This window comes from Girardinichthys multiradiatus, chromosome 7, assembly GCF_021462225.1.
Source record: "Girardinichthys multiradiatus isolate DD_20200921_A chromosome 7, DD_fGirMul_XY1, whole genome shotgun sequence".
Taxonomy (NCBI): Eukaryota; Metazoa; Chordata; class Actinopteri; order Cyprinodontiformes; family Goodeidae; genus Girardinichthys; species Girardinichthys multiradiatus.
Window position 1 is genome coordinate 33,692,286 of NC_061800.1, and position 20,584 is coordinate 33,712,869.

A 20,584-nucleotide genomic window follows, 5' to 3' on the forward strand; every position below is an offset into this window, starting at 1 on the left:
GCAAACAAAGTGCCCACCCTGCAGCAGCAGCAGTGAGAGTAGCAGTGGGCTAAGCTGATTACAGCCAGATAACCCAGATTAGAACATGGGCTCAGTCTGGTAGACAAAGAAACAACTCTGTGGAAACACTGGTTCCTTGTTCATGTTCACTCACTCACTGCATTCACATAACAGAGCCACTGGTATTTCACTTTTATTAAGTTCATTTGGATCAAACTGTGACCAGGTATGTGGGATTACCACATCAATAAAAATACACACTCCTCTTCCGAATAAATTTGATGAAATTATGTCACATCACATTCCCTAAACCATTGGAATAATCATTCTAATATTCTAATACTCATCAAGCAATACAATGAAGACATGGCTGCCCACCTAAATTAACAGGCTAGGTAAGGAGTTAGAGAAGAAGTCAAGAGGCCCATGTTAACTCTGCCAAAGCTCAGATGGGAGAATCTGCTGACAGGACAAATATTAGTTGTGGACGCCATAAATATTTTTATTTATAGAAGAGGGACAAATAAAATGTCAGTGTTGCAAGAAAGACAGAATAAGTCCCATTTGCAGTTTGCAACAAATCTTATATGGGGCACAGAAGAAAGATGCTCAGGTGAAATGAGCCCAAAGCTGATCTTTTTGGCCTATATGTAAAATAAAAACTTTAAACACACTATCCAAACAATAAAACAGGGTGGTGGCTGTACCATGCTGTGGGGATTGGCATGATACTGCTGTATGGGGAAGAAGGTAAGAGTTAATTTCAAGATGAATGGAGTTAAATACAGGACTATAATCGAAAAAACCTGTTAGAGAAGCCAAGACATCCAGCAAAATAATGCTAAATACACAGTCAGAGCAATAATGTAATGATTTTGATAAAAATGCATTCAGTCCAGAGCTATTAAGTCTGGACAAGATTTAAAAATTGTTGTTCACAGATGCTCTTTTCTCATTTTAACCAGAGTTCAAATTTCAGTCTCTAGACATGACATTTGTCCAAATTTAGGATCGTGGACCAAAATTGCCAAGTTGAAAGTACTCAGAGGCCATAATATATATATTTTCCCCAATTAAAAATACTTTTATTGTGAATTATTGTCTCTTTACCTCCTCAGCGATACATTAAACATGCGATATTTTAATGAAACAAAGAAGATAAGAACAAATTATTGTTGGTTCAAAAAAGGTCTCAAACAGTAACTTTTTGGGTCAAATATTTTCCACGTCTCCTGGTGTACTGGCCTGTCTCCTGGTAGCGCCTCCAGGCTCTGGACACTACGCTGACAGACAGCAAACCTTCTTGCCACAGCTCGCATTGATGTGCCATCCTGGATGAGCTGCACTACCTGAGCCACTTGTGTGGGTTGTAGAGTCCGTCTCATGCTACCACGAGTGTGAAAGAACCACCAACATTCAAAAGTGACCAAAACATCAGCCAGAAAGCAGAGGTACTGAGAAGTGGTCTGTGGTCCCCACCTGCAGAACCACTCCTTTATTGAGTGTGTCTTGTTAATCGCCAAAGATTTCCTCCTGTTGTCTATTCCATTTGAACAACAGAATGTGAAATTGATTGTTAATCAGTGCTGCTTCCTAAGTGGACCGTTTGATTTCACATACGTTTGATTTACTTGGAGTTATATTGTGTTGTTTAAGTGTTCCCTTTATTTTTTTGAGCAGTGTATTTAGGGGGGCTGAATTCAAGTGCACACCACACTTTTTCAGATCTTTTGTCTTAAAATATATTTGTAGAAGTTTCCTTCCACCTCCCAACAATGATGTGCTTCTGTGTTTACACTGTGCTTTCAATGGGACAAGTAAAATACTCGGCCCCCTTGAACTGGTCAACCTCTTGCCACATTTCAGGCTTCAAACATAAAGATATAAAATTCTAATTTTTTGTGAAGAATCAACAACAAGTGGGACACAATCATGAAGTGGAATGAAATTTATTGGACGTGTCAAACTTTTTTAACAAATAAAAAACTGAAAAGTGGGACGTGCAATATTATTTGGCCTCTTTACTTTCAATGCACCAAACTCACTCCAGAAGTTCAGTGAGGATCTCTGAATGATCCAATGTTGTCCCAAATGACTGATGATGATAAATAGAACCCACCTGTGTGTAATCAAGCCTCCGTATTAATGCACCTGCTCTGTGATAGTCTCAAGGTTCTGTTCAAAGCGCAGAGAGCATCATGAAAACCAAGGAACACACCAGGCAGGTCTGAGATACTGTTGTGAGGTTTAAAGCCGGATTTGGATACAAAACGATTTCCCAAGCTTTAAACATCCCAAGGAGCACTGTGCAAGCAATCATATTGAAATGGAAGGAGTATCAGACCACTACAAATCTACCAAGACCTCTAAACTTTCATCTCGAACAGAGGTCCATGATCACTCTGGATGAACTGCAGAGATCTACAGCTGAGGTGGGAGAGTCTGTCCATAAGACAACAATCAGTCGTACACTGCACAAATCTGGCCTTTATGGAAGAGTGGCAAGAAGAAAGCCATTTCTCAAAGATATTCATAAAAAGTCTCGTTTAAAGTTTGTCACAATCCACCTGGGAGACACACCAAACATGTGGAAGAAGGTGCTCTGGTCAGATGAAACTCAAACTGTTTGGCCACAATGCAAAACGATATGTTTGGTGTAAAAGCAACACACCTCATCACCCTGAACACACCATCCCCACTGTCAAACATGGTGGTGGCAGCATCATGGTTTGGGCCTGCTTTTTGTCAGCAGGGACAGGGAAGATGGTCAAAATTGATGGGAAGATGGATGGGGCCAAATACAGGACCATTCTGGAAGAAAACCTGTTGGAGTCTGCAAGACACCTGAGACTGGGACGGAGATTTACCTTCCAACAAGACAATGATCCAAAACATAAAGCCAAATCTACAATGGAATGGTTCACAAATAAACGTATCCAGGTGTTGCAATGGCCAAGTCAAAGTCCAGACCTGAATCCAATCGAGAATCTGTGGAAAGAGCTGAAGACTGCTGTTCACGAACGCTCTCCATCCAACCTCACTGAGCTCGAGCTGTTTTGCAAAGAAGAATGGGCAAGAATTTCAGTCTCTCGATGTGCAAAACTGATAGATACAAACCCCAAGCGACTTGCAGCTGTAATTGCAGCAAAGGTTGGCGCTACAAAGTATTAACGCAAGGGGGCTGAATAATATTGCACGCCCCACTTTTGAGTTTTTTGTTAAAAAATTTGACACATCAAATAAATTTAATTCCACTTCACGATTGTCCCACTTGCACTGTAGGTGTCTAAATACTTCTGCATGAAGAAACTGAAGAGTCCCGTTTCTTCAAGTTTAGCTCAAAGAAAAGTTAATGAAGAAATGTATCCGTCACAATGTTTTCATAGGTGAAAGAATAAAATCACACTTTTACTTCTGCATATGTTCTTTATTTGAAATTTCAAAAAGGCAGCCATCATTTGAGTTGCACCGCATATATGCATAAACAAGTAAAACCGTGTGAACTTAATTTGGACAGACCTAAAGTTACTAAATCAGTTTTTTTAATCCAAAATAACTCAACTAAAGCTTCATAATAATCAGACAGATGCTTTCTTTCTTAAATGTGACACATTCACTTCAGTGGCAGTCTTTTTTTTTTTTTTAGTTTACACCAGTAACCAAACAAACACTCATGCTCTACTTAAATACAGAAGCTGATGTTGAATTTTAAAACACCTTTGCAGTTTCCTGCGTTCCCTCCTGCAAGAGATAAAACATGTAGGGCAGCCGCCTGTAAAAACAGCACATTTAATTGAAAGGATTTAAAACTTCCGAGTCCTATGAATGCATAGGTTTATTTTCAAGAGTTAGGCAATGAAATTTAACAAGATAATTTAGGAAAGGACAGAAATGTATCTTTCCCACAAAAAAATATAGTTGTACACAAAAAATTTAATAAAAACACGTCATGTTTCAGGCTTAAAATGGACCTTTTGACTCACCATCCAAAACAGAGAAACTGTCATCTGGTTTCTTATTATAAAGGATGTTTTAAAAAATTGTCAGAAAACTTTAAACCAATATGAACAAAAGTAACAGAAAATTAGGAATGTTTAATGAACAGCAAAGATAGGTTCAAGCACCTAGTATTCTTGGTAATGAAGCATCAAGTTTTTCGGTGTGAAATTTAACTTTATTTTCTGTACATTTTTAACCTAAATAACCAGAGAACTCTTTCTTAACTTAAGGCCCATGCACAGATTCGCCAGTCAGTAAAATTGCTCTGTTGCTTTTAGCGTCCCCTAGAGTGGCTCCGGTCCCTGCTGTTGCTGTATCTGCGGTATCTTCGACTGTGGTGACTGTGACTCCTGTAGTTTTTACTCCTTCTCCTGTACCTGCGGTGACTGCGCCTTTGACCCCTCCCTCTGCTGTTGCTCCTACCACAGCTGCTGAGGCTCCTATCCCTGCTGGAGCTTCTGCTGCTGCTGCTAGGACTGCACCTCCTTCCCCTGTGATGGCTATCACTCCTCTTGTGACTACTCCTTCGGTGGCTTGAGCTCCTCCTCCTTCTACTTGGACTTTGGGAACGCCTCCTTCTCCCTCGGCTGTACGAGCTCCTTTCATACCCTCCTTCCCTGCTGTGTGAAGTTCGAACAAACTCTTCCTTCTTATCATCCCCTCCTCGTCTCTCTTTTGATTTATTTTTCTCCTTAGAGTGCACAGATCTAGATACTGGCTTTTCTTTGCCATCATCTGTCTTTACCCCGTTGACCCGACCCAGGACCCCTAGCATCACATCACTAAGACCCGGAGCTTCTTTTGTTGAAGGGCAGGCCAGGTCTTGTGCATCTGCAGCTGCTGTGCTTTTCTCAGTGCTCTTCTTGATAAGGTTGCACAGTAGCCTCTCCCTTAACTCCTTCTCTTTCCGTTGGAGCTCCAGCGCTCGCTGCTTCTCCACCTCAACCCTCCGCAGCTCCTCCTCCTGCTTTTGCCGACAGGCCTCTAGCTGCTGAAGACGGGCCAACTCCTCCTTCTGACGAGCTTGTTCCTGCTTCTCCTGCTCCTTGCGTTCAGCCATCTCCTTCTCCTGCTGATGCTGCTTCAGTATCTGGTGAAAACAATTGCGAATACACAAAGAAATATAAAAACAAGAATGTGAAAGTCAAAGTTCATATTAGGGATGCACCGATATAAAAATTCAGGTCGATATCCTATGAACATGCTGTTCAGTCTGAAAAGAGTATGGCACAACTGCAAACCTACCAAGAGAAAGGCTCTGGTTGAAGCTAACCCACCCCTGAGGAAGTAGTCACAGACCTGTAAAGACTGTGAGCTTTAAAGCTAATATGGGATCACAGACTGAAAATGATGTTGAAAACACGCTGCACAGCAAAGACAGTAGCAACAGCACAGATCAGTGCTACGTCATGCTGCTCCACTGTCCATGTAATGTGGGAAACCACTTTGATCAGCAGAATCAGACGCAGATAACCTAAAGAAGATGGGTCATGCAGACGTATTTGCAGCATTGCATGCATTTGGGCAGCCAACATGAGGATTGTGACATTAAAGTCAACCAGATACTACTTTGTGTTGTTTTATCTCATAAAATCCTAATAAAACATACTAAACATAGGGTTGATGATGTGACAAATGTGGAAAAGTTCAAAGTGTATCAATGTTTTTGCAGGGTAATAAACATAATCCAGCTGTTAGCAATAAGTAAAGCCCTGCAGGTCTGTGAAGGTACTGTGGAACTGCATCTCTAAAACTGAACCTGTGCCATACTGTAGTGTATAATGTGTGCCCTTCTATAACCCATTATTATTCTAGTAATTCTGAGCATTAAAACATGAGCCTTTTGTCCTTTCTAAGGTTAATTACAACATTCCTCAGTTCAGTAACCACCGTGTACCAGGTGCAGTTTTTCAGAGCTGTGCTGAGTTTCACTGCGGTAATTTAGTACCTTCGCGCGGGTGAGCAGCTCGGCAATGAGCCTTATTGATTCCAGATTGCGCTGAGCCAGCAGCAGCCTTCTCTCCTCCATGGCAATCTTCACTTGAAGTTTCTTCTGCTCCTGCTCCTGTTGCCTCTTCACCTTCTTCAGGTTCCTCTTCTCCTCCTTCTCCCGGAGCTTCTGCTCTCGCTTCCGGATTCTCTCCTCTTTCTTCCTCTCCTTCTCCTCCTCTTCCATTTCCTTCTGTTTCCTGAAAAGGTGATCAAATATCCTTCTTAAATAGCTCACACTGATTCCACTCATTAAACTTATCAAAAATGGAAGTATTTTTGTTGTGACCCACTTAAAGTAAAACAAATAAAATTAAGGTCAACAACTCTGCTCTAAACAATTTAGAAAAAATGTTTGTCACAAATTTAAGTCAAAAGTCATATCAGCATCCAAAATACCCACGTACATTAAAAAAATTAAATATGATATTACTTTTATTTGTACAATTTCAAGTTTTGATGGGGTTTCTGAAGTCCAATCACTAAATGCATGTTTTCTTCTAAAGTGAAAAACATTTTGCCCACCTCATTGTCTTGCATCTGATCCTAGCACATTTCTACAACATATATACATTTTCTTCCACACACTTATGTTGCACAAATATGGCTGTGTCACTGAAGTAGAATACATGATATTGTGTTTTTTTTCCTGGAGTTATTGATCTTGATGAACTGCCTCCTTTATTTCCATCATACCTCTCCTCCTCCTTCCGCCGCTCCTCCTCTTCTTTCTCCCTTCGCTTCTGCTCCTCCCTCTGTCTCTCCAGCTCCTGGAGCTTCAGCCTCTCCTGGTTTCTTCTCTTGATGGATGCGTCGCCGAGGTGCTTGCTAGTGTCAAATGTAACCTAGTTAAAAAAAAATAAACAAATGAAACACAAGGAGGCTGATCAGCAAAATTCCTTTTCCCATTTGAGAGGCAGTGACATGTCCGATTTGATCTTGTGCCTCTAATTTATGTTGCTTCCAAATATTTTTACTCAATTTAACCTCTAGAGGCTACATTAGGTAAGGGGCCCTTCTGTTTTGTTTTCATCCCCTTTTAGATTGCAAAGCTTTATGTTTCGGATTAAAAGACTTGCCTATCCCAAAGTTCATTAACCTGAAAATACTGATGATGCAGCTTCACATCTCATTTCCTTGAAAGGTCTCAAAGCTACTTTGCAGCTGACTAGCACAATCACACTACTAAACCCTACTTGCCTGTGATGTTATTAAAGCACTTGCAATTCAGTAACAGTTTAGCATGCACAAAAAGATAAGCAGGTCACATTTATGACCTTAAAGGAGATTGATTGCAGTTAGTGGAGAAGAAACATCCAGCATGCACTCAAGTTTCTAAAGTTAAGGATGGCCAGGAACAAAGAGCCTTTCCTAAAACTTCAATAACATTTTTTAAGTTTAGAATGTTTTAGAAGGCAAATAGTTGCTCTTTAGTGGCCATTGATACTCTCAGCTGGCTCCCAACCTTTTTTTATTTTTAAAACTCGTTCTTTAACCTGGATCTACTGCGAATAAAACAGCAATTAATACTTCACACAACCCCACCCAAAAACGCAAAAAAAAAAAATCAAGAGAAAACTAAAGCTGTTTTTCCAAGACAGGAACCGTTTCAAGAACCAGGGTAGTTTTTGGAGGGAAGTGTTGTGGAGGGAAAGAGCTTAGCATAACAGATTGGGTGAAGCACAGCTGCAGCATACCAGCCACCGTGAGCTAGAACTACAGTACACGCTGTGCGGCGGAGGGTGTGAGCAGCGCGTATACGAGCGTGACCGACATTCCTCCTGGCTCTGATTGGTTGGTTCTGACCGGGAGCAGTGTATTTCTGCAAATGGCAGTACGACCACAGGGAGGAGCCAGAGGAGCTTGATTTTCTTTCACAGTTAATCTGTCTCATATTCTACTGTCAGGACAGTTGTAACAATTATGTAAAAAAAATTTATTTTAACAAAAGTTACCAACTGCAGCTTTAAAATAAGTGGATCTAGGAATGAAAAATAATTTAGGTAATAATATTAAACGGAAGGTAAATGTTTCCAACTTCTGTAGGCTTTAACATTTCTCTGTAAACCATCATCCAACGATTTTCAGCTCTGTTCCAACCAGTGTCTCAAGGAATACACTAAATTTGGACATGCTATGGTAAATGGCCTGCACTTGTATAGCGCTTATCAAGTCTGGGGACCACAAAGCGCTTTATTACAATCAGTCGTCCACCCATTCATACCCATATTCACACACTGACAGTGGTAAGCCACATTGTAGCCAGACTGACAGAAATCAGGCTGCCATACAATCGTCGCCACCAAGCCTTCTGACGACCATCAGCAGGCAATGAACAGTTTGGCCCAAGAACACGACTGAAACAGACAAAGCGGGGGTTTGAACTGGAAACCCACTGGTTACAGGACGAACTTCTACCAGCGTCGCCCCTGAAGTCCGTTATAGGGTTAAGGTTTCCAACATTCTTCGTAGGGAATACACACAGAAACTGGTATTTACGTAATGCTAGATCCACCTAAAGATAAAAATTCCTAATATAAGACATAATTGAGTTTCAGAAGTTAACTTCACATTTATTTACTTTGTTTTCAATTAACAGTAAATCATTTATTTCTCAGTGACTGGTCTCTCACACACATTTACAGGTCCTTCTCAAAATATTAGCATATTGTGATAAAGTTCATTATTTTCCATAATGTAATGATGAAAATTTAACATTCATATATTTTAGATTCATTGCACACTAACTGCTCGTTTAGAGAACCTTTTAATGATATGCTAATTTTGTGAGATAGGAATTTTGGGTTTTCATGAGCTGTATGCCAAAATCATCCGTATTAAGACAATAAAAGACCTGAAATATTTCAGTTAGTGTGCAATGAATCTAAAATATATGAATGTTAAATTTTCATCATTACATTATGGAAAATAATGAACTTTATCAAAATATGCTAATATTTTGAGAAGGACCTGCATGTGACTGCTAACATTAAGAAGGGTGGAAAAAAATATTAATACTAAAATGCTGTTCTTTTGTATTTTTTTAAGAAAAAATTTTATTGGGAGATCAACAAGAGAAAAAGACTACCAAATTCTGACTGGTGCATCTCTATTCAGTACCTTAATGTTGCATGCCACAGCTTTTCCGTCATCTCCTTTCAGCATCAGCTTCATGCCACGCAGAGAGTCCATGGCCACGGTGAAACCGCAGTATTCTTGATACTGAACGTAAGCCTCAAAGTTCAGGTGACCCCCGAAGCTGAAAGTACTGAAGTTCTTGTCCAGCATGTCTTCCCTATACGGATCCAGCATGGGGATGTCAACATGTCTCACCTAAAAACAAAAATTAAAAAACATTTATGATTAAAATTATTAACATTGATAACATTTAAAAAACATATTTGGTGCCAGCACATTATGTATAAAGGAGGATGTTTTAGGGATTTGTATTGTGGACTAAATTCAATCTAAAGGTCATTAATAAATAAAAACAGGAACTCCATATAACAACCATTTTTATTTAAAACTGAAACAATTCCCACCTTGCCAAATGCCTGGAACACAGCGATTAGAACCTCTTCAGAAGGGCGGTCAGGGAACAGGCTGTCCTTCTGGCTAAACCAGCGACATGGAAGTCCTTCCAAGTGGATGGTATCAGGCCTCTCTCCCGGCAGAGTCTCATTCATATCCTTGGCGTCACGAAAAAAGGAGTCCCAGTCATGACGTGTGGGGAAATCCACTTTATTTTCTACTGCACGAACCTGAGCAAAGAAGCAAATACAGAAATTCGGTGTTTCTACACACTTCTCATGTCAAAACTCCATAGTTTTCCAGACTAGAATTTCCAGTGTTCTCAGTTTTTTTTTTAATGTAGATTCGTTTGGAATGGCTGGATGTGGATGGATGGATGTGGATGGATGGATGGATTTCTAGAGCTGTCAATCCTATTAACCCATTTATGGTAGATGGACATATGGGCAGATTGACAAACAGATGGATGGACAAGTGGATGTTTTGATGGACGACAAACTCATGGATTAGTGGTTGGATGAATGGTTGGTTGGGTAGACTGATAGGTAGATGGAAGGACAGAGTGATTGACATACAGGTCCTTCTCAAAATATTAGCATATTGTGATGAAGTTCATTATTTTCCATAATGTCATGATGAAAATTTAACATTCATATATTTTAGATTCATTGCACACTAACTGAAATATTTCAGGTTTTTTATTGTCTTAATACGGATGATTGTAGCATACAGCTCATGAAAACCCAAAATTCCTATCTCACAAAATTAGCATATTTCATCCGACCAATAAAAGAAAAGTGTTTTTAATACAAAAAACGTCAACCTTCAAATAATCATGTACAGTTATGCACTCAATACTTGGTCGGGAATCCTTTTGCAGAAATGACTGCTTCAATGCGGCGTGGCATGGAGGCAATCAGCCTGTGGCACTGCTGAGGTCTTATGGAGGCCCAGGATGCTTCGATAGCGGCCTTTAGCTCATCCAGAGTGTTGGGTCTTGAGTCTCTCAACGTTCTCTTCACAATATCCCACAGATTCTCTATGGGGTTCAGGTCAGGAGAGTTGGCAGGCCAATTGAGCACAGTGATACCATGGTCAGTAAACCATTTACCAGTAGTTTTGGCACTGTGAGCAGGTGCCAGGTCATGCTGAAAAATGAAATCTTCATCTCCATAAAGCTTTTCAGCAGATGGAAGCATGAAGTGCTCCAAAATCTCCTGATAGCTAGCTGCATTGACCCTGCCCTTGATAAAACACAGTGGACCAACACCAGCAGCTGACACGGCACCCCAGACCATCACTGACTGTGGGTACTTGACACTGGACTTCTGGCATTTTGGCATTTCCTTCTCCCCAGTCTTCCTCCAAACTCTGGCACCTTGGTTTCTGAATGACATGCAGAATTTGCTTTCATCCGAAAAAAGTACTTTGGACCACTGAGCAACAGTCCAGTGCTGCTTCTCTGTAGCCCAGGTCAGGCGCTTCTGCCGTTGTTTCTGGTTCAAAAGTGGCTTGACCTGGGGAATGCGACACATGTAGCCCACTTCCTGCACACGCCTGTGCACGGTGGCTCTGGATGTTTCTACTCCAGATTCAGTCCACTGCTTCCGCAGATCCCCCAAGGTCTGGAATCGGCCCTTCTCCACAATCTTCCTCAGGGTCCGGTCACCTCTTCTCGTTGTGCAGCGTTTTCTGCCACACTTTTTCCTTCCCACAGACTTCCCACTGAGGTGCCTTGATACAGCACTCTGGGAACAGTCTATTCGTTCAGAAATTTCTTTCTGTGTCTTACCCTCTTGCTTGAGGGTGTCAATAGTGGCCTTCTGGACAGCAGTCAGGTCGGCAGTCTTACCCATGATTGGGGTTTTGAGTGATGAACCAGGCTGGTAGTTTTAAAGGCCTCAGGAATCTTTTGCAGGTGTTTAGAGTTAACTCGTTGATTCAGATGATTAGGTTCATAGCTCGTTTAGAGACCCTTTTAATGATATGCTAATTTTGTGAGATAGGAATTTTGGGTTTTCATGAGCTGTATGCCAAAATCATCCGTATTAAGACAATAAAAGACCTGAAATATTTCAGTTAGTGTGCAATGAATCTAAAATATATGAATGTTAAATTTTCATCATTACATTATGGAAAATAATGAACTTTATCACAATATGCTAATATTTTGAGAAGGACCTGTATGGATGATGGATGGATGAACAGATGGAGTTGAGTTTTGTAAAGTGTCTCATAAATTAAGTCAGCAAATATGTACATTGTTTTTTTATACAGCACTTTAAGACATAGGGCACATAGATAAAGTGCCGCACAATAGAAAAACATTTTTAAAAAATCATGTCGGTAATTGTTATTGTTGGTATACCAAAATATAGCAGAACAATGGACGTTTTTCAGATTTAGTCAACGATTTTTACATAGACATAGACAAAGTAGATAACACATTGTAATCAATAAAGTACATCACAGCACCTTTTATTAAGCAACCGTGGTAAATAGCGTGATTAGATAGAATATTATGTTAAAGTGACACAATATGGATTTATAAAGACACAACGTGTCAGCCCTTACTTTGAGCACATCAGTAAATCCGCTGAGTTTTATGGTCTTTCCATCCAGACGGGTCAACAGGCTCTTTACCACGGTTTTGTTTTCCACCTCCCCCTCAAAGCGGATGTAGTCCAGGGTGCTCTTGGAGATCCGCAGGGCTGAAAACTGCTCCGGAGCCACCATGGCCTTTACTCTTTCCATCACCTCCCAGTTGGAGATGCTCTTTCCCGGCAGCTTGAGCTGCGGTAGAGCCACGCTGATGGTCATCTTGGCGATGGGCTTCAGGTAGACGTTGTGCTCAGCAGACAGGCACACCGCCTCTGACGTGTCATGCACGATGGTGGTCATCCCTGCGGTGAGCTGAAAATGTTGCGTTTCAGATTCAGCGTAACAGGCTACACACTGCAAAAAAATTAAAACTCTAAAAAGATGCTGCTTAAAAAATAATAATAATAATAATAATATTTTATATATATATATATATATATATGTATATATATATATATATATATATTTATATTAGCGGGTAAAAATGGGCCAAACGCAAAGCACGAAAATCAAGCTAACTCCCATTTTTACACCACGATTGTGCTAACATTGACCCAACTTTACGAACAATATTAGCTCAAATGTAACGCGTAGATAGCTCACACAGACTAACTTGACGTTTATTTGTAAAACATTTGAAAATTTAAAAAGTGTTCGGTCAATTGTGAAGACTGTTAGTTTTAAAACAAAAGGAGCTGGTACTTGCTGCCGCCGGTCGGGAGCTAGTTAGCTCCGTGTTTTGTGACTAGCTTTGGAAATCAAATCCCCTTAGTTTACTTCTATATTACCGTGTGTTAAAGTCAATTGTAACAATTTAAAATTACGACCTACCAAACATCAGCTACACTCCTGCTAAAACAGCGGCGACGCTACTGTAATGCAGAGCAGAAATTACCCACAGAGACACAAACACAGCACCAAAATGAATGCAGTGCACTTTAACCTTACGCCGAAACAACGTCTAACAGCGCTGCAAAAGCGGATGTGTTCACAAACAGCGACACCACCTGGTACAGCCGAGAGCTGTAAAAGTGAGTTGATGCACATTCTCAATTAATTCACATTCATATGTTTTGATATAAACCATTCTCTTGTCGGTCAGACTGTATGTTTAGGGATGTTGTTCAACTGTAAGAAAAACCTCCACTCACACAGGTTTTGTTTTAGGATTTAATTCAGTTTATTTATTAGCACCAGTTCACAACAAATGTCACAAACCACCTTACATACAGACGTGGACAAAATAGTTGGTACCCCTCGGTTAATGAAAGAAAAACCCACAATTGTCACAGAAATAACTTGAATCTGACAAAGGTAATAATGAATAAAAATTCTATGAAAATTAACAAATGAAAGTCAGACATTGCTTTTCAAACATGCTTCAACAGAATTATTTAAAAAAATAAACTTATAAAACAGGCCTGGACAAAAATGATGGTACCCTTAACTTAATATTTTGTTGCACAACCTTTTGAGGCAATCACTGCAATCAAACAATTCCTATAATTGTCAATGAGACTTCTGCACCTCTCAGCAGCTATTTTGGCTATTTTGACCTGGACAAAAATGATGGTACCCCTGAAAATAATGTGACCAAAAGGACATGTTAAATCAAGGTGTGTCCATTAATTAGCATTACAGGTGTCTACATTCTTGTAATCCATCAGTGGGCCTATATACAGGTCCTTCTCAAAATATTAGCATATGGTGATAAAGTTCATTATTTCCCATAATGTCATGATGAAAATTTAACATTCATATATTTTAGATTCATTGCACACTAACTGAAATATTTCAGGTCTTTTATTGTCTTAATACTGGATGATTTTGGCATACAGCTCATGAAAACCCAAAATTCCTATCTCACAAAATTAGCATATCATTAAAAGGGTCTCTAAACGAGCTATGAACCTAATCATCTGAATCAACGAGTTAACTCTAAACACCTGCAAAAGATTCCTAAGGCCTTTAAAACTCCCAGCCTGGTTCATCACTCAAAACCCCAATCATGGGTAAGACTGCCGACCTGACTGCTGTCCAGAAGGCCACTATTGACACCCTCAAGCAAGAGGGTAAGACACAGAAAGAAATTTCTGAACGAATAGGCTGTTCCCAGAGTGCTGTATCAAGGCACCTCAGTGGGAAGTCTGTGGGAAGGAAAAAGTGTGGCAGAAAACGCTGCACAACGAGAAGAGGTGACCAGACCCTGAGGAAGATTGTGGAGAAGGGCCGATTCCAGACCTTGGGGGATCTGCGGAAGCAGTGGACTGAGTCTGGAGTAGAAACATCCAGAGCCACCGTGCACAGGCGTGTGCAGGAAATGGGCTACAGGTGCCGCATTCCCCAGGTCAAGCCACTTTTGGGCTACAGAGAAGCAGCACTGGACTGTTGCTCAGTGGAAAGCAAATTCTGCATGTCATTCGGAAATCAAGGTGCCAGAGTCTAGAGGAAGACTGGGGAGAAGGAAATGCCAAAATGCCAGAAGTCCAGTGTCAAGTACCCACAGTCAGTGATGGTCTGGGGTGCCGTGTCAGCTGCTGGTGTTGGTCCACTGTGTTTTATCAAGGGCAGGGTCAATGCAGCTAGCTATCAGGAGATTTTGGAGCACTTCATGCTTCCATCTGCTGAAAAGCTTTATGGAGATGAAGATTTCATTTTTCAGCACGACCTGGCACCTGCTCACAGTGCCAAAACCACTGGTAAATGGTTTACTGACCATGGTATCACTGTGCTCAATTGGCCTGCCAACTCTCCTGACCTGAACCCCATAGAGAATCTGTGGGATATTGTGAAGAGAACGTTGAGAGACTCAAGACCCAACACTCTGGATGAGCTAAAGGCCGCTATCGAAGCATCCTGGGCCTCCATAAGACCTCAGCAGTGCCACAGACTGATTGCCTCCATGCCACGCCGCATTGAAGCAGTCATTTCTGCAAAAGGATTCCTGACCAAGTATTGAGTGCATAACTGTACCTGATTATTGAAGGTTGACGTGTTTTGTATTAAAAACACTTTTTTTTTATTGGTCGGATGAAATATGCTAATTTTGTGAGATAGGAATTTTGGGTTTTCATGAGCTGTATGCCAAAATCATCCGTATTAAGACAATAAAAGACCTGAAATATTTCAGTTAGTGTGCAATGAATCTAAAATATATGAATGTTAAATTTTCATCATTACATTATGGAAAATAATGAACTTCATCACAATATGCTAATATTTTGAGAAGGACCTGTATAGGGCTACAGGTAGTCACTGTGCTGTTTGGTGACATGGTGTGTACCACACTCAACATGGACCAGAGGAAGTGAAGGGAAGAGTTGTCTCAGGAGATTAGAAAGAAAATTATAGACAAGCTGGTTAAAGGTAAAGGTTATAAGAACATCTCCAAGCAGCTTCATGTTTCTGTGACTACAGTTGCACATATTCAGAAATGTAAGATCCATGGGACTGTAGCCAACCTCCCTGGACGTGGCCGCAGGAGGAAAATTGATGACAAATAAAGAGACGGATAATACGAACGGTAAAAAAAGAGCCCAGAAAAACGTCTAAAGAGACTAAAGTTGAACTTCAAGCTCAAGGAACATCAGTGTCAGATCGCACCATCCGACATTGTTTGAGGCAAACTGGACATAATGAGAGACGACCAAGGAGAACACCATTGTTGAAAACAAATCATAAAAAGCCAGACTGGAATTTGCCAAACTACATGTTGACAAGCCACAAAGCTTCTGGGAGAATGTCCTATGGACAGATGAGACAAAAGTTAAACTTTTTGGCAAGGCACATCAGCTCTATGTTTGCAGATGGAAAATTGAAGCATACGAAGGAAAGAACACTGTCTCTACTGTGAAACATGGAGGAGGCTCTGTTATGTTCTGGGGCTGCTTTGCTGCATCTGGCACAGGGTGTCTTGAATCTGTGCAGGTATAATGAAATCTCAAGACTATCAAGGGATTCTAGAGAGAAATGTGCTGCCTAGTGTCAGAAAGCTTGGTCTCAGTCGCAGGTCATGGGTCTTGCAACAGGATAATGACCCAAAACACACAGCTAAAAACACCCAAGAATGGCTAAGAGGAAAACTTTGGACTATTCTGAAGTGGCCTTCTATGAGCCCTGACCTAAATCCTATTGAGCATCTTTGGAAGGAGCTGAAACATGTGGTCTGGAAAAGACACCCTTCAAACCAGAGACAACTGGAGCAGTTTGCTCATGGGCAGTAAGCCAAAATACCTGCTGAGAGGTGCAGAAGTCTCATTGACAATTATAGAAATTGTTTGATTGCAGTGATTGCCTCAAAAGGTTGTGCAACAAAATATTAAGTTAAGGGTACTACCATTTTTATCAAGGGTTGTTTCATGAGTTTATTTTTTAAAATAATTCTGTGGAAGCATGTTTGAAAAGCAATGTCTGACTTTCATTTGTTAATTTTCATAGAATTTTTATTCATTATTACCTTTGTCAGATTCAAGTTATGTCTGTGACCATTGTGGGTTTTTCTTTCATTAACCGAGAGGTACCAACTATTTTGTCCATGTGTACAAAAAAAAGTCAATTCAGTCCAATCATACAGATTCAAAGTCAGTCACATGCATTCAGCTGTATTTAGCTCCATTCATCTTTCAGTCAACTCTGACCAATTTCTCTGGTTACTGAAGAAAAGCATCACCACAATGTGATGCTGACATCGCTACATGAATGGCATAAATGCCACTTTTGCAAGTAGGTCAGAAAGTTCAGACTTGGTTTAATCTGACCAGAAGTCCTTCTTAAATATGTTTGTTCTGTGTTAAGGCAAAGTGAAAACAGGACTTCTAATTATTTTATTTTTGCCACTCTGATATTGAAGGCAAATTTGAGGCATGCACAACAAGTTTTCCTGTTGACAGATCCTCACACCTGAGCTGTGACTCTCTGCAACCCCTCCAGAGTTAGCAGGGGCATCTTGGCTGGTTCTCTGATTAATGCTCTCCTTGTCTGGCAGGTCAGTTTAAGTGGACTGCTAGGTCTTAGTAGGTTTGCAGTTGTGCCATACTTTTTCCATTTTCGGAAAGTGGATTGAACAGTGCTCTGTGAGATGTTCGAAGTTTGGGTTATTGTTTTAGAACTTAGTTCACTTCTGAAGGCAATAGTTGCTGTAAAAGTGGAGTGACCTAAATACATGTGCAAACAATACTTTTCAGACTTCAGATTTTTTATTTTTAAAACTCTTTCCCAGGCTTTCATTTCACTTCTGCTTCACAATTATGTACTATTTTGTGTTGGTCTATTGCATAAAGTCCCAGTAAAAGACAATTAATTTTCTAGTTGCAACATAACATTTTAAAAAGTTTAAGCTGTGTGAAGACATTTTCAATGCAATGTAAATATGTTTTTGTGTATCTGGCAGTTTTGCTGTTTGTGATTCATTTAGATAACTTTCAGATAAAGTTTATTTTTTTCCATAAATGCCAAATTATTTTTTTGAAGGCACTGTAAGTCATGTGACACAGAAATGCATAATTGACCGTTTTTATTTGTTACCCTTGCTAGATGACCATTCACACATTCATGCTTTACAAAAATCTCATGATTGATGTTGTGACCATTCAGCTGAAAACCAGAGAGGGATGAGTGGATGTGTCGGACATGGATTAGTCCAACTAACCCGCAGGCAAAAAAGTTGACACAGTTTCCCTGAAAAGATGGCAGAGGAATTTACATAACAGGCATTACTTCCCTTCAGCCTGTATGTAGGTCAGTAGCTGCAGTCAGACAGCCTCTCTGTTCTGCCCCAATCAACAGTCATCATTGAATAGATAGGCTGCCCAGAGTTACTGTGGATTCTACAGGCGCTTTTCCTAATCCCTGTAAGTCTTTTCTGGATCTGGAAATAACATGACTTCAGTTGCAAAGCGTTTAAACAACATAAGTAACATCATTTGTAAAAACAGAAGGGCAGACAGATGCAGAGTGAAACATTACTGTGAAAATATCCTCTGTTGAGCTGCTCGCACACAGGAAGCTGTGGCTTCACTGTAAATGTAGCTCCAAAGCTGACCCAGAGGGTCATCAGCTCATCAGTTCTTCGGCACCAGAGCACAAACACAATTAGTGGCAGCTAGCAGTAAAAACAGATGGAATAGTTCATGCTTTTGGAAATGTGGGGCTTTTCCATGCCACATCTCTGCTCACTATCAGCTAAAACCAATCCCTCCATAACCTTTCAAGGGATTTATGCAAAATTAGATGAGATACCTTAAGCTGTAAGTACAAACACACAACATTTGGAACATACTTTTCAATTCTCAAAAATAATATATACATACACACACACACACACACACAGGTGCTGATCATAAAATTAGAATATCATGAAAAACTTGATTTATTTCAGTACTTCCATTCAAAAAGTGAAACTTGTATATTCTATTCATTCATTAAACACAGACTGATATATTTCAAATGTTTATTTCTTTTAATTTTGATAATTATAACTGACAACTACCTTGAGTACCCTGTAGAGGGTACTCGAGGGTTCATGGGAGTTTGCCCAACCAGTCCACATGTGTTTTGTGGACCTGGAGCATTCGACCTTGTCCCTCGTGATGCCCTGTGGGGGGTGCTCCAGGAGTATGGAATCGGGGGCCCTTTACTAGGGGCCATCCGGTCCCTGTACAAGCGGAGCAGGAGTTTGGTTCGCATTGCCGGCACTAAGTCGGACCTGTTCCCGGTGCATGTTGGACTCTGGCAGGGCTGCCCTTTGTCACCGGTCCTGTTCATAACTTTTATGAACAGGATTTCTAGGCGCAGCCAAGGGCCGGAGGGGGTCTGGTTTGGGGACCAGTGGATTTCGTCTCTTCTTTTTGCAGATGACGTGGTCCTGCTGGCCCCCTCTAGCCAAGACCTACAGCATGCACTGGGGCGGTTCGCAGCCGAGTGTGAAGTGGCTGGGTGCCTATCAGCTGGTGCCTATCTCCAGCAGTCTATGGGCGAGAGGCAGGGTACACCCTGGACAGGTCGCCAGTCCATCGCAGGGCAACACACATACAACCATACACACACACTCATTCATACACCTAAGGGCAATTTAGAGTGACCAGTTAACCTAACAGGCATGTCTTTGGACTGTGGGACGAAGCCAGAGTACCCGGTGAGAACCCACGCATGCACGGGGAGAACTTGCAAACTCCATGCAGAAAGACCCCTGGCCAGGAATCAAACCCAGGACCTTCTTGCTGCAAGACAATAGTGCTACCAACTGCGCCACTGTGCAGCCCAACTGAAAAGTATGAACATGAAAACTATGAGCATGTACAGCATTCGATACATAGTTGGGGCTTCTTTTGCCTGGATTACTGCAGCAATGTGGCGTGGCATGGAGTCGATCTGTGGCACTGCTCAGGTGTTATGAGAGCCCAGGTTGCTCTGATAGTGGCCTTCAGCTCTTCTGAATGTTAGGTCTGGTGTATTGCATCTTCCTCTTCACAATACCCCATAGATTTTCTATGGGGTTAAGGTCAGACGAGTTTGCTGGCCAATTAAAAACAGGGTTACCATGGCCCTTAAACCAGGTGCTGGTAGCTTTGACACTGCGTGCAGGTACCAAGTCCTGTTGGAAAATAAAATCTGCATCTCCATAAAGTTGGTCAGCAGCAAGAAGCATGAAGTGCTCTAAAACTTCGTGGTAGACGGCTGCGTTGACCTTGACCTCAGAAAACACAGTGGACCAACACCAGCAGATGACATTGCACCCCAAACCATCACTGACTGTGGAAACTTTACACTGGACCTCAAGCAACGTGGATTTTGTGCCTATCCTCTCTTCCTCCAGACTCTGGGACCTTGATTCCCAAAGGAAATGCAAAATGTATGTTCATCAGAGAACATAACTTTGGACCACTCAGCAGCAGCCCTGTCCTTTTTGTCTTTAGCCCAGGCAAGACGCTTCCGATGCTCTCTTGTTCAAGTGTGGCTTGACAACGAATGCGACAGCTGAAACCCATGTCTTGCATACGTCTGTGGTGGTAGTTCTTGAAGCACTGACTCCAGCTGCAGTCCACTCTTTGTGAATCTCCCCCACATTTAAACATTTTGGAATGGGTTTTGTTTCACAATCATCTCCAGGGTGCGGTTATCACTATTGTTGTAGACTTTTTTCTACCACATCTTTTGCTTCCCTTCGCCTCTGTATTAATGTGCTTGGACACAGAGCTCTGTGAACAGCCAGCCTTCTTAGCAATGACCTTTTGTGTTTTGCCCTCCTTGCAAGTTGTCAATGGTCATCTTTTGGACAACTGTCAAATCAGCAGTTTTCCCATGATTGTCTAGCCCAGAGAACTAGACTGAGAGACCGTTTAAAGGCCTTTGCAGGTGTTTTGAGTTAATTAGCTGATTAAAGTGTGGCACCAGGTGTCTTCAACAATGAACCTTTTAGCAATATTGTAATTTTCTGAGATACTGAATTTGGGGTTTTCATTAGTTG

General features: G+C 41.1%; 1 protein-coding gene across 2 annotated transcripts; it reads right to left on the bottom strand.

Moving 5' to 3' along the window:
- Nucleotides 1-3,406: 3,406 nt before the first annotated feature.
- Nucleotides 3,407-13,103, bottom strand: akap17a (A kinase (PRKA) anchor protein 17A). 2 transcript variants are annotated; one of them, XM_047369555.1, is made up of 7 exons: nucleotides 12,952-13,103; nucleotides 12,094-12,432; nucleotides 9,531-9,749; nucleotides 9,109-9,321; nucleotides 6,685-6,833; nucleotides 5,948-6,188; nucleotides 3,407-5,089 (listed from the first exon to the last, which is right to left on the bottom strand). In XM_047369555.1, the coding sequence occupies exons 2-7, from the start codon at nucleotides 12,418-12,420 to the stop codon at nucleotides 4,274-4,276; spliced, it is 1,965 nt and encodes a 654-aa protein (XP_047225511.1). In that variant the 5' UTR covers nucleotides 12,421-12,432; nucleotides 12,952-13,103; the 3' UTR covers nucleotides 3,407-4,273. The 2 variants fall into 2 exon arrangements, with proteins under 2 accessions (XP_047225511.1, XP_047225512.1); XM_047369556.1 differs by having other exon boundaries at nucleotides 12,094-12,474; nucleotides 12,952-13,076.
- Between the last annotated feature and the right edge of the window lie 7,481 nt (nucleotides 13,104-20,584).